This window comes from Periplaneta americana, chromosome 6 (assembly GCF_040183065.1).
Source record: "Periplaneta americana isolate PAMFEO1 chromosome 6, P.americana_PAMFEO1_priV1, whole genome shotgun sequence".
NCBI lineage: Eukaryota > Metazoa > Arthropoda > Insecta > Blattodea > Blattidae > Periplaneta > Periplaneta americana.
The window spans coordinates 144,940,481-144,956,008 of record NC_091122.1 but is presented as its reverse complement, the minus strand read 5'-3'; the positions used below and the strand labels follow the sequence as shown (position 1 = coordinate 144,956,008).

Genomic DNA, 15,528 nt, shown 5'->3' with positions numbered 1-15,528 from the left:
CACTATAGTCCACTGTAGTCTATTCAGTTGTTGTTTTTCACGAGAAATGAGGGGTATTTTGATCGGTGTTCATTATAGATGCCTGTTGCTAGTAGCCAGAGGTGGGGTGTAGTCAATATATACTGCAAGGCTGTATCTTCTGCAACTGGTACTGATGATTTTAATTTACTTCTTTTGTGGTTTATGGATGGACAGTATAGAAGAATGTGTCCCAGATCTTCCTCATGATTATTACACCACAGACAAGTAGGATTATCAGAAATGTGAAATCTGTGTAGGTACAATTGAGTGACAATGTGACCTGTTCTGGCTCTTGTTAAAAATGCTGTTTGTACAATGATGGACAAGAAGATTGACTGCATTTAAATTATTAAGCCCAAATGCGTGGTTCACATAAACTAAGGTAATTTATTCATCAAATGACGATATATGCTCCTATATGTAACTATTGGTTTAGATTAAATCAATTCATAAATCTCTTAGGGTTGTTTCACACTAAAACACTGGTGGTGGTCACTTGTAGAGATACATTTGTTTAAATTCGGAGTGTTCAGACTGGGACACTGCATTACCTTACGCAAGTGTCTCACCCTCGCCACATGTGACTAGCAAGGTCACTGTGCAGATTTTCCAACAAAGGCAGTCATTTGTATATTCAAAGACAGCAAAACATTCATTCTACCTTATTTGTTATTGTAGCTATGTAGTCCTGTGATTCCCTCTTTCACTTTTCTAGTGCATCAAATGAAGTTTTTAACATTCGGGAGCAGTGAAAAAAACTTTCTAACTCAGATCGTAATAGTCGTACAGAGTGTAAAGTAACCCTTTCTCGAGCCGATCAAACAACAGTGGATGTACATGTAATGAACATTTTCTCTTCATTCTCTTTCTGCTGTTTAGAACCACTAATGACAAAAGTTCCTTCTTCCTTGAGTCCATTTTTCTAACTACAGCAGAACCTTCATTATCCATCTCTTAATTAATTGGTCATCGGGTTATCCAATAGTCTTCTCACTTCCCTCTATAATTAATCACAAAATCCCAGCAAAATTCGACTTGCACACTTAAATGTAAAGGCTCTAGCAAGAAATCCTATGCTAAGCTACTATAATCTTTTCGTTGTAAGAAAAATCCTAATGTAAACAATAGCACGTGACTGAAGTGAGGCTTCATTGGCCACTGTTTGGCGCCATAGATTCTCAGTACGTGTTCCCGCCTACTGTTGTACATTCTGCTTCATGTTAAACATTTCCCATTACTCATCAAGTAGGCCTAACCTCAGTACTATGCATTCGTTTGTTTAGGAAACATTTACTTTATAGTTACTGTAATTAAATTATTTTTAAGTCTTACGTCTTCACAATGGACAGTTGAGGATGCAAAAGCCATACTTCAGTACCACGTGCTTACGTGAACAACTAAGAGCTCAAGTGACGCCAGCTTGTTACAAGAACAGACTACCTCGGTATTACTGTTGGTATTCATCCGCGTTCATAGTACATAACAAAATACAGTGAAACCTGTTCAAAACGGAAGTGACATGGTCCTAATTTTTTTTCCGTTGTGGACAGGCTTCCGTATTATTCAGGTGTGACATTAAAATGGAATATCTTATCTTTCATATACATGAAAAACAAAATGGCATGTCCCAAACTGCAAGAAGTACAAAATATTCCATTTAACACTGATCACATTAAATCAGCTTTCTGTCGCTCATTACGTTGGTGAATCATCTTGATTAAAATCTCATTTTCTGTATAAATATTATCGTAACTCACTTATTAGTCATTAAACATTACTAAAGTTTACTAATCTCATTCTATTTAATATCTAACACTATACTCTAATACTGTACTGCATATCACTGCACATTATTAATTAATTGGACTAGGAGCCATCTATTAGAAGCCTTGAATTCAGGTTTATTTAATTTCTTTCCCAGTTCAATAGCTAGCTTTGCAGAACAGATCCAGAAATTGGCTTGTTCTTTGAAAGGTCATGAAGAACCCACTCTCACAACGGTTCATTTATTTTCACATAAACAGTTGCTTTCTGGTTCCTTTTGTGTCACCAATATTGGCTGCACGCCACTCACTCATTATGATCTTTATTTTTTAAAGTGTCACACCTGAGTTTTCCACAACTGTACTTCAATATTATTTCACATAGACTTTGTTTCTAATTTTCCTTTATCTCGATAACTTTTACTTCATCACTTAATGTTAATGCCACATTTTATGCAACTTTTTTTTCACCTGGAAATCACTACACTTGCGCTCTGTTTAGCTACGACAGTATACGGGTGTGCAGCATTGAAAATCTTTGAAGGACTCGTCTGCCTAGTCAACAGGGTAATAAAATTTATGACCGACGGGCCAACACACCCTCGTACCCTCTAGAATTTTGCAAAGAAAACTTGTTTTTATCTTAGTGACCTACATATTTCGTATATTTCTTGAAATTACACGCTGTTTCAAAATATAGTGTGTCCAAAATATTGTTTCCGTTTTGAACAGTAGCAGACAATTTCCGTTTCCGCGTTGGACAGTTTCCGTTTTATTCAGGAAAAATTACACATAATACATACAAATTTCGCCGGGACCAATAAATTGTTCCGAAATAGACAGGATTCCGGATTATTCAGGTTCCGATTTGAACAGGTTTCACTGTATAAAAGTAGCTTTTCTTCTACATAGTGTTTTACATATGAGCAAAGTTAAATGTTTCATCGTATTTAACAACTAGAATTCAATGTTTTATTTTCAAATAATACAAGATTGTGGTTTACAAATATGAACTATAATTTCCTGCATCGTGTGAGTGTTTCGACTGGGAGCCAATCACGGGTATGACAGCAACGTTCTTATGTTTACATTAGGATTTTTCTTACAGCAAAAACAGTATATGTAATAGTAAACTTGGGATTTACCATGCTCAGGACTTCAAATCGAACTGTGTATAACTATCCCTCACAGTCTTTATATTTATATTCACGTTAGTTAACATTTTTCTTTATATAGGAAACGTGTTGTAACTAGATTATATTCTTAATACAAGACAGTTCACATTGAATGCTAAGCACAAAATCTTTCTTATATTCTCTACAGAGGCCTGTGCTGGAACGATTCTACAACAAGCATGAAGGCAACGAATCTAGCCGCTCCGATGGTACGACAACTAGCTAGTGATGGAAGTTTAACTCCTGAAGTGGCAGCTCATATCATGACATCCGTTTTGCAAGCCTTGCAGTTGCATGGGCAACATGAAGGAAATTTAAGTTCTCTACTGATACTTGGAGCCCAGTTGTATGAGATATTGCGTCCATTATTCCCCAGCATAACAGAAGTATGTAGTTAATTGCATTCCTAATTTTTTGCTAGTTTCGATTTGTGAAGAAATTACAGTAGAACCTCCCTAGTCTGAACCCCAATAATCCGAAATTATGGATAAGCGGAACATGGGGAAAAAGAGAGAGAGAGAAGAGGGGGGGGGGGAAGAGTATTTTAACTGAAACTCAATGAATTTAATGCTACAGAATTTCGAAACTCAAAATGTTCAATATACAGTACAACTTACTTTATCACTAGTAAGTGAATTAGACAGTGGTGGGCAGTGAAAGGTGGGGAGGGAATGAGGGATAGTTTCTGTTTGCTTTCTTGTCCATCGCTTAATTCAAACAGGCCCTGTTCCCAATTAGTTCGGACTAGCGGGGTTCTACTGTAATGACTAGAGCCCCAATCTCTGGGAAAATGCATTTTATTACTAGTTTGACATAATATGTCAAAGTTTTAAACAGATTTAAATGTGTTTCGAGATATTTATGAGAACCTACAGTACCTGGCCACATTATTATAATCACTCACATTTTTCCTGTACTTTAAATATTACTTCCTCGTTTGAACTCTGGTTTCCTTTCTTAAGCAGAATTCACATTACATATTTAATTTTTAAACAATACTAAGTAAAATTACAATTATAACAATGTTAATTCAAGAAATATTAATAAATAACCAACCACACATCAGTTTCTTTGACAATATTCAGGTTTGCTTCTCCGATGAATCAACCTTTCAGTGTTTGATGGACAAAGCAATGTTTGTTCGTCGACGAAAGGGAGAAAATTTTGCTCCCAGATGCCTGGTTAACACAGTTAAACACTCAATATCAGTCATGATATGGTCTGTGATATCAGGCAAAGGTTCAGGACGACTCTACATTGTTCAGGGAACAATGAAACAAGATCAATATATCCAGGTATTGGAAAACAGGCTTATCCCTCAGTTGAACGAATGGTTCCCAAATGAGGAGAAATATATTTTTATGCAAGATGGTGCACCTTGTCACACTGCTAGGAGAGTCAAAACGTTTCTGGCTTTCAAAAACATTCCACATTTGCCATGGTCAGGAAACTCACCGGACTTGAATCCCATTGAGAACGTCTGGGACCTCATAACAAGAGAGATCGCAAAAGAATTTATTACTACCAGAGTTCGATTTAGTGAAAGGCTGACACATGTTTGGAATCACAAGGAGAGGATCCAGGAAATAATACAGAAGTGTATTGTAAGCATGCCAAAGAGAATTGAAGCCGTAATTAAAGCCAAAGGAGGTCGTACGAAATACCGAAATTTCTGTAAAAATGAGGTGTGGTTGGTTATTTATTAATATTTCTTGAATTAACATTGTTATAATTATAATTTTACTTAGTATTGTTTAAAAATTAAATATGTAATGTGAATTCTGCTTAAGAAAGAGTTCAAACGAGGAAGTAATATTTAAAGTACAGGAAAAATGTGAGTGATTATAATAATGTGGCCAGGTACTGTATATTTATTTTGCCTACTTTAAGAATAAGTACCTATTTTCGCCTTTTAAAACAAAACTGACAGGTTATTCTATTTGTAATTTTTAAATCATTTTAAAAATCAACATAATTGCTTTCAATTTACTCTTCTCATGTGCTAGTATAGTGCCGACTGTCCCACAGATATAACTAAACCTTCATAGAACAGAATTACCTGTATGTTTAAAATCTCCTCCCACTACCCAAATCATAGCATCTGGATTTTCCTCTGAATTATTACCAGCTTGTTCATAAAAGTTTAGAAGTATCTGGGAGTGGCTAGGAGAGAGAAACTGACAAATAATGAAAGATGATACTACATTATGGTAGAAGGAAGTCCATGTACATTAGCTTGCTTCAAACATGTTCCAGTTATGTTAATTGATGGAGAACAATGTTTTCTGTGATGAAAATTGTTCTATCCAATAGAAGATAGAGTTTAACATTAGAAAATATAGACATGTACGGTAGTGGCAAAAAAAAAAGCCGGACCAATCCTTGTAGCTGATTTCAAAGCATTGTTCACTCCAGAGCACGACAGACTGGTAACTAAGACTTTCATGGTTCGAATCCTGCCTGGGAAGGAAACTTTTTTTTTGTTCCTTATTCAAATTTATTCCCAATACTTTTTGATTGCAGTGATATTTTATTACTTAATTAACTTATTATTCCCAGAACATGAATTTTACCAGCAATCGAAAAGTATTGGGAATAAATTTGAACAAGGAACAAAAAAAAGTTTCCTTCCCAGGCAGGATTCGAACCACGAAAGTCTTAGTTACCAGTCTATCGTGCTCTGGAGTGAAAAAGGCTCTGAAGTCAGCTACAAGGATCGGTCCAGTTTTTTTGCCACTACGGTACATAGTGGTATAGACTTATGGCACGGATATCATATAGGTCTAAATTAGGTGATAAAATGAATTATACCTTTAAAAATAAAATAAAACAACTGCCCTTCAATAAAGGTGACCACAAGGATCCAGAAAACAAATACATATATAAAAGTTTACAATGAAAATACATACAATAAATTTCAAAAGAAAATTAAAGTGAATCATATTACTTGAAATAGAGATGAAATTGCAAAATTTGAATTGAGTCAGAATAATTTCAAGGGAAAAATTGTTCCGGGGCCGGGTATCGATCCCGGGACCTCTGGTTGAACGTACCAGCGCTCTACCACTGAGCTACCCGGGAACTCCACCCGACACCGTCTCAACTTTTCCCTTTATATCCACACAACTCGCGTGGGCTGACGAAACGCCAGAGACCCACAATGAGTGCACACAAACTCTGTGTGACTTAGAATTATGGTTTTCTGTTAACGTACACAGTAACGTATATATTATGCAAATCTAGTCTTTCAGGTGAAGCTCCCTGTAAAGCAGATTTGAATAATTTCAAGGGAAAAATTGTTCCGGGGCCGGGTATCGATCCCGGGACCTCTGGTTGAACGTACCAGCGCTCTACCACTGAGCTACCCGGGAACTCCACCCGACACCGTCTCAACTTTTCCCTTTATATCCACACAACTCGCGTGGGCTGACGAAACGCCAGAGACCCACAACGAGTACACACAAACTCTGTGTGACTTAGAATTGTGGTTTTCTGTTAACGTACACAGTAACGTATATATTATGCAAATCTAGTCTTTCAGATGAAGCTCCCTGTAAAGCAGATTTGAATAATTTCCAGGGAAAAATTGTTCCGGGGCCGGGTATCAATCCCGGGACCTCTGGTTGAACGTACCAGCGCTCTACCACTGAGCTACCCGGGAACTCCACCCGACACCATCTCAACTTTTCCCTTTATATCCACACAACTCACGTGGGCTGACGAAACACCAGAGACCCACAACGAGTGCACACAAACTCTGTGTGACTTAGAATTGTGGTTTTCTGTTAACGTATATATTATGCAAATCTAGTCTTTCAGGTGAAGCTCCCTGTAAAGCAGATTTGAATAATTTCAAGGGAAAATTTGTTCTGGGGCCGGGTATCGATCCCGGGACCTCTGGTTGAACGTACCAGCGCTCTACCACTGAGCTACCCGGGAACTCCACCCGACACCGTCTCAACTTTTCCCTTTATATCCACACAACTCGCGTGGGCTGACGAAATGCCAGAGACCCACAACGAGTGCACACAAACTCTGTGTGACTTAGAATTGTGGTTTTCTGTTAACGTACACAGTAACGTATATATTATGCAAATCTAGTCTTTCAGGTGAAGCTCCCTGTACAGCAGATTTGAATAATTTCAAGGGAAAAATTGTTCCGGGGCCGGGTATCGATCCCGGGACCTCTGGTTGAACGTACCAGCACTCTACCACTGAGCTACCCGGGAACTCCACCCGACACCGTCTCAACTTTTCCCTTTATATCCACACAACTCGCGTGGGCTGACGAAACGCCAGAGACCCACAACGAGTGCACACAAACTCTGTGTGACTTAGAATTGTGGTTTTCTGTTAACGTACACAGTAACGTATATATTATGCAAATCTAGTCTTTCAGGTGAAGCTCCCTGTAAAGCAGATTTGAATAATTTCAAGGGAAAAATTGTTCCGGGGCCGGGTATCGATCCCGGGACCTCTGGTTGAACGTACCAGTGCTCTACCACTGAGCTACCCGGGAACTCCACCCGACACCGTCTCAACTTTTCCCTTTATATCCACACAACTCGCGTGGGCTGACGAAACGCCAGAGACCCACAACGAGTGCACACAAACTCTGTGTGACTTAGAATTGTGGTTTTCTGTTAACGTACACAGTAACGTATATATTATACAAATCTAGTCTTTCAGGTGAAGCTCCCTGTAAAGCAGATTTGAATAATTTCAAGGGAAAAATTTTTCCACAATTCTAAGTCACACAGAGTTTGTGTGCACTCGTGGGTCTCTGGCGTTTCGTCAGCCCACGCGAGTTGTGTGGATATAAAGGGAAAAGTTGAGACGGTGTCGGGTGGAGTTCCCGGGTAGCTCAGTGGTAGAGCGCTGGTACGTTCAACCAGAGGTCCCGGGATCGATACCCGGCCCCGGAACAATTTTTCCCTTGAAATTATTCAAATCTGCTTTACAGGGAGCTTCACCTGAAAGACTAGATTTGAATTGAGTCTGTTAGAAACTTGCAGTGCCTGTTTCTTGAATATAACTGCCTTTTTGTCTGGCTATTGCGCTTTTTTTCTTAAATCTAAAGAGCCTTAATCATGTTTTTAATTTCCTTTTTTGCCTGCCTATTTTAAATATCATAAATGCCTAACCATCTGGGCTTTAGTAACGACATTCAAATAAAATTGTGTTGTAATGAGACATCTCAGCTACTTCTGATATAAAAGTTGGAGATCAAATCATTACTTTTATGGATTATCTCCAGTGAAGACCTGTTATCTTATCTTATTGGTATCTTATGCACAAGGTCCTTGAGAGTAACTTGCCTCAACTACAAGTCACTTCTACAAGCATCGGTAACCAGAAAGACTTGTAAAAGAAAGCATCCCCCACCTCATAATTGGCCAAAGTAAAAATAAGACTGTTTTAGGATGTTGGAGCATTTTGAGTTACCATTTTGCATAACTTTCGATAAAATTTTATATTTATGTGTTGTTCAAATGTTTCATCATGGTTTATCCACTACTATTGCAACTAACTATATAAGCTAACATTTTTCATATAGCCACAGGCATGGACTAGTTGCTTGTCACGTAGATACATAGATACTCAGTGTATGTACTGCTTGCATGAAATTTTTGTTACTGCTATAATTGTGCCAGCAAAAGAATCTTAGTGTCTTTTATTACTTTAAAAATTTGATAGGTGGCTTTAGAGAACTAAGATAACTAAAAATAATTATATTTTATATTTTTATTTAGGTTATGAGTCAAATACCAAACTACAATCCTCAAGATTTGCAGAAATTGGATGAAAAAATTCTAACCGCTAATCAAAAGGGTAACAAATTTGAGAAAGCTAAGAGGGATATTTTCAAGAAATTAACAAGCCAGGTCAGTAATGTATTTGAACTTAACACTAAGAATAATGAAGTCTGAAACAAAATTGATTTTGTTCGCCTATGTGACTTCATTTGTCTTCTTTTGAACATACAAAGAATAGTAATCAACAAGGTAATAGAATAAATTCAGATTTTATTACTCTTATTTCATCTGCCAATTCGCAATTTCCACTTCTGTAGTTGAATCTTTGTTAGTAAATTTTGAATTTTTCCTTATCCCGTACTTAGTTTGTGTTAAGATACATTATACAAAATTATGTTGTTGTTTTTTTCTAATGCCAGGCGTTTGACAATAAAGTCATTTGACCTCTTGCACTCCAATATTTTTCAAAATTATAGTGTAAAGGAACATTAACGTGTTTGTCTATTTTTGCTTGCAGTTAATAGGAAGGAATGTCAGCCAACTCTTTCGCAAGGAGATTCGTATTGCAGATTTGCCAAGACTTGGCCCTCCAAGACGGCAAAAGAATGCAAGAATGGACGAGACAGAAAGTGATGTTGGACTGTGCACACTTTTCAAAGAATAAAAAATATAGCTCAAGTTAATAAATTATTTGAAAATACGGAATACCTGTTTCATTACCTCTTACTTCCTTCATCAAAAACTGAAGTTAATAGACAATGATCGTTATATTGATTCCTTTTCAGGTCATTAGGAAATTAAATCTGTAAAATTGAACGAATCAACTGCTAAAGGACTACATGTTACAATGAAATTCGAGTAAGGGAAAATCAAGACATAAATGTGAAACTTAAACATTCATGTACAGTAGAATTCCTCGTATCTGGCAACTGTGGGGACAAAGTCAGTGCCGGTTAACTGATTTTGCCAGATAATTGGAAAATACGTGTATAGGTTATGCAAAGAGACACTACTGCACAAACATTTTTTTTCCATGTTGAAATTTAGTAATTTTCATATAGATGTTTAAAAATAAAGTTTTGAAATACGTACAATGTTTATTTTTAGTACTGAATACAGTATTGTACATTAATCAGTTCATAATTATTGTAATACAGTAATACATTAATACATAATAGCGTAAAAAATAGTAAAAGTTTTCGTAACCTTATGACAATTTTAAATGACGGTCATGTGAGTCATGTGATGTGAAGAGCAGTGTAGCCAATGTCGCAAATATGAAGACAAAGTAATACTCGATTTGAGCATAAGCATATTTTGCTTGCGTTTCGCAGAATCCATTGTGCAGTGCTTAGTGGTAGTAGCCAAGATACTATCACGTGAATGAAATTTTTGCACTCTGTAGGAACAGAAAAACGATTATGGAAAACGCGGAAATTCTACTTGAAGCAAGTAAAGTGATAGGTTTGAAAGTAAATCCCGGAAAGACAAAATATATGATTATGTCTCGTGACCAGAATATTGTACGAAATGGAACTATAAAAGCTAGAGATTTATCCTTTGATGAGGTGGAAAAATTCAAATATCTTGGAGCAACAGTAACAAATACAAATGATACTCGGAAGGAAATTAAATGCAGAATAAATATGGGAAATGCCTGTTATTATTCGGTTGAGAAACTTTTGTCATCTAGTCTGCTGTCAAAAAATCTGAAAGTTAGAATTTATAAAACAGTTATATTACTGGTTGTTCTGCGGGGTTGTGAAACTTTGACTCTCACTTTGAGAGAGGAACAGAGATTAAGGATATTTGAGAATAAGATTCTTAGGAAAATATTTGGGGCTAAGAGGGATGAAGTTACAGGAGAATGAAGAAAGTTACACAACACAGAACTGCACACATTGTATTCTTCACCTGACATAATTAGGAACATTAAATCCAGACATTTGAGATAGGCAGGGCATGTAGCACGTATGGGTGAATCCAGAAATGCATGTAGAGTGATAGGGAGGCTGGAGAAAATAAGACCTTTGGGGAGGCCAAGACGTAGATGGGAGGATAATATTAAAATGGATTTGAGGAAGGTGGGATATGATGATAGAGACTGGATTAATCTTGCTCAGGATAGGAACCGATGACGGGCTTATGTGAGGGCGGCAATGAACCTGCGGGTTCCTTAAAAGCCATAAGTAAGCAGGAATAGAAAATTTCACACTTTCCTATTTAGACTCATCCAACACCCCTTCGAAGTAGGTGAGTTCAAGTGGTAAGTTTAAAGATATCATTTCTGCGCATTTTAAGGTCCAAGTGACAGCTCACTGATGCTACCTGATATAGTCCAAGGATATAACGATTTTTTTTGTCTGTTTTCACGTGTGAACAATGTAAAGAGTAAACACGATATGCAACATGTGCGATCCATGAAAACCACTCGCATCTTCGTCCGAATTTTTCCTTCCGCATGAATGACTTTTTTTTTTTGCCTAGCCAAAAGTGCCGTTGTTTTGGTATTTCCAGTTATTTGGGTGCCAGATATGAGGGATTTTACTGTATATAAGATTTTTCATTCTCAGACTGTAAACTTTGAGACTTTGTTCCCATTGTTATGATTAAATATTATGGTTATTTCATCAAACAATGAGGAACTGTTCATAGATTTTCTGTGTTATGTATGTGCGATGATGGATAGTTTCAAACTTGTCGATGGTTGTTTTCTGTTGGTATGACAGCATAAGGAAGAAATTAATTGAACTTAAAATATCTTTGATTTAACAGTGATGGGAAACATAGAATTTTGCTTACTGCGCATCCCTCTGATAACATTAATGATGCAGCCCACAAACTTCTCTGAAAATCTTGCAGGAACACTAGATTAGTAGTCAGAATAACAGGTCTTTTTTTTTCTGCTAAAACACTCAAGTCCACCATTGACATTGCGCATATGCATTAACAGTTTGGGACAGGTTCTCATTGTTGCTGAAAGAAACCTATTTTGTTTGGCTATTTCACAGAGGGGCATGTATCTTTTGTTGGTTGTGATATAAACTGAAGCTTTTTAATTTTTTATATGTTTTTAAAATGTAATGTTATATTCATGGATATTTTTATGCAGACAATTTGTGTTTTCAGTCTACAAAAATAGTAATTTCTGTTGTTTCTATTATATACTCCATTAAAAAGGACTTGTTTGTTTTGAGGCATATAATGAGCATTTTGACTTCATCACTTTGATCACTGTTTTAATGAAAAATAATGAATAATTCAACAGCTGTCACCATTGTATGTTAGCTCACATAGGACTTCGAAAGACTTGTTTAATTACCCTGATAAAAATGTTATGTCCAGTAAGGGTTAGTAACCCAATATCAAACATTAAATTTATAGTACGAGGGGGATCCAGGAAATAACGACCGTTTTGTTGTAATAATTAAAAAAATATATATATTTATTTGAAAAAACAAAGTCTGTTACATAACTGAAGATTCCTTTACTTCTCTACATAATCACCACCTACATTTAAACATTTGTCGTATCTGTTCACTAGCTTTAGAATTCCCGTGTTATACTCCTCTGCCGCCAGTTCATTAAGCCAGGTGTTCACTGTCTTCTTCAACTCTTCATCACTTCCAAAACGCGTACCACCCAGAAAGTCTTTCAGCTTAGTGAAAAGGTGGAAATCGCTAGGAGCAAGGTCTGGACTATAGGGCGGATGATCAAAGATTTCCCAACCGAATTGATCCAGCAATTCTCGAGTTGAAGCAGCAGTGTGCGGGCGGGCACAGATTTTGTTGTAGCCAAGATGTTGCAACACAATTTCACCAAGCAAAGAACGAGACATGTCAGGAAAGGCAATATGCAATTCGTCGAGTGATGTGCACCTGTCTTGCAAGATTCTGTCGTTCACTTTAGTCTTCAGGTCTTCTGTGATGAGTGATGGGCGTCCGGGTCGAGTTTCATCGTGGACATTTGTTCGCCCATTGTTGAACATTTCGCACCATTTTCTCACATTTCTTTCATTCATTACAGTATCACCATACACTTCTTTCAATTTCCGGTAAATTTCTGCAGGTTTCAAATGTTGGGCATTCAAAAATCGAATCACACTCCTCACCTTCCAGTCGGCGGGATTATCAATCATGTCGTTCATTTTGAAGTAACACAAAATGCACAATGGCGACTTGTTGCAACCAGTGCTCACAACATTATGAGAACACATGTTAAGGAAGCCAGTTGACCTTCAAACAAGGAAGGGGAGTCAGCTGCGCGGCGGGTATGCGCGAACGGTCGTTATTTCCTGGATCGCCCTCGTATTTTCCAGTTGAATGCTAGACTGGGATGTTATCAAGGTGTTTTTTTACTTTATCATCAGCCATATTGGTAGACAGAAATTAAAATAATTTTCTTTCTGTGTGACAAGAGATAATTATTCCTCTTTGTTAAAGCTGTTACATGTTTGTGAAGGCTTTATCATCACATTCCATTGAGAAATTGTGCTTCGTAATAAGCAGTGAAGTGATGAATCCAAGAATACAGTAGTTAGCAAACCCAAGTAGAAATTATTTAATTTATCAAAACCTTTAGCAAGACTATCAGAACATAGTGCCGCATGTTGTCTTATACAGACAAATAAAATTTTTAGCTGTGGGGTATACATACACCCCTCGCTCTCCCTATACGTCTCTTTTCTCTCTCATTTTATTTTAAATAAAATTTAATTTCCTATGCCTTTGTGATTCATGTAGATTGTCTTTTCATTGCAACATGGTTACAAAATTTTGGATATATTTGCATGAAAACCAAATTAATTTTAAGTTTTTTGTTAAAATTCAGTGCTGTTCAAGATGAGTGCACGCAAATTTAACTGATAATTTTGCTAATGAGTGGTGTGGAAGATTTGATTTACCATTCATAGAAAATAATTTAAAAGGATTGCTTCTAAATGGGGTAGTTCATATATGTAAATGCCATACTTTACTTATTTATTATTTTTTTTAATGGAGATAGGTAAAGTGACATCAAAAGAAACTTAGAGCCTAGAATTTTAGGTGCTAAAAGTTAATATTGTTTCTTGGTATAGTTTATGAAATAGAAGCCATGCCCCCACTTCTTTGACACGTCATTCTTGTCATTCAGTATTTTCCTTTTGGTACTGTTAAAGGTCTGTAATCCTCTTAATTACCACTTACAAATTAGCGCACAGTTTACAATATTCATTACCCAGTCCTTGTGATTCTGTTGTCTATTATTGTATTGTATTGTCTTTATTAACATTCCATGGTATTCATACATTGCTTCACAGCTAGAATATGGAACAAGTCAAAAAACTTAATACTATTATAAAGTCTTAATTTATAGTCACAGTCTAGATGAAATATATACAGAAGAGATTTACAATATAGTCTACTAGTACAACACATAGTTTTAGTATCAATTTCATGAAGCGTATTGAATGTCATGAATTCACCTACAGAATAGAAGGCGTGAGAAATTAGGTACTACTTTAATTTGGCCCTAAATAATCTTATGTTTTGAGTTTCATTTTTTATATCGATAGGGAGGCTATTAACAATTTTTACTGTCATATAACGCACTCCTTTTTGATAGCATGATAGACTTGCCGATGGAGTATGAAAGTCATTTTTTTGACGTGTATTTATGCTATGAACTGTTGAATTAGTTACAAAGTTTTCACGATTACATAAGAGGAAGATTATTAATGAAAAAATATACTGACAAGCCATGGGCATTATTTGTAGTTTTTTTAAAATAGTCCTACAAGATTCCCTAGATTTGGCACCTACTATTATTCTAATTACTCTTTTTTGTAATAGGAATATACTGTTACTATCTGTGGAATTTCCCCAGAATATTATTCCAAAACTCATTACCGAGTGAAAGTATGCAAAGTATATTGTTTTTAAGGTATTGATATTTACTATCTTTTGCATAGATCTAATAGCAAAACATGCTGAATTTAGTTTGGGGGTAATTTCTTTAATACGATTTTTCCAATTTAACACATTATCGATTTTTTAAGCCAAGAAATTTGGTTGTTGTTGTTGTTTCTAATAGGGATCTATTGTTAATTATTGCGCTAGAAATTTGCGAGGTTGAATTTGGACAGGATTTAAATTGAATTACGTTAGTTTTGTTACAGTTTAATACTAATTTATTGACTGAGAACCAGTCACATATTTTGAAGAGAATTTCTTCTGTTGAAGATTGGAATGTGTTGGAGTTCTTGGCTGTAATTACTATACTTGTGTCATCTGCAAATATTGGAGTACTGTGAACTAGGCTTAAAACCCTCGTCACGGGCACCACATCTATCCATATATCACTCTGTGTCATTCTTAACTTTTAGCACCTAAAGTTCCAGGCTCTTATTACTGAATCTAAAATGAAGAAATAATAAAATGCAAATTTCAATACATATTGTAACATCCATGGAATATGTCTGGTGGTTAAATTATTGCAAAGAATATGGCAGCTGAACTGAGATAACATTATATTGAAAAATTTAGCACTGAAATTATATTGCAAGTTAGAAGTTGTATGATGTATAATGGTATGCCCTTACCTGAGACCTCTTAAATAAAGATAGTGGTAAATATACATAAATTCATAGTTAAACAGTATATGTCCTGAAATATACTTGGAAACAATATGTGATCATTGTAACAAATAACAATAAGCAGTATATTTTGTCATTCTATAAAATATTCTCACACAGTGCTGTTTATATTATTATGAGACACGAGATTTCAGTTTTGAAGAGATTTTTCTAATATAAATCTTAGAGATCAATAACTT

General features: G+C 36.1%; 1 protein-coding gene across 2 annotated transcripts in view; it reads left to right on the top strand.

Moving 5' to 3' along the window:
• The window catches only part of Ranbp21 (exportin-5-like protein Ranbp21), a 52,256-nt gene extending 42,636 nt beyond the window's left edge, over positions 1–9,620 (top strand). The window contains exons 14-16 of one of the 2 annotated variants that reach the window (XM_069829223.1): positions 3,108–3,345; positions 8,713–8,844; positions 9,233–9,620. In XM_069829223.1, coding sequence (XP_069685324.1) covers positions 3,108–3,345; positions 8,713–8,844; positions 9,233–9,379 — 517 coding nt within the window. In that variant the 3' untranslated portion in view covers positions 9,380–9,620. The remainder of the gene's footprint in view (positions 1–3,107; positions 3,346–8,712; positions 8,845–9,232) is intronic. The other variant, XM_069829224.1, reaches the window with a different exon arrangement.
• Positions 9,621–15,528: the final 5,908 nt, after the last annotated feature.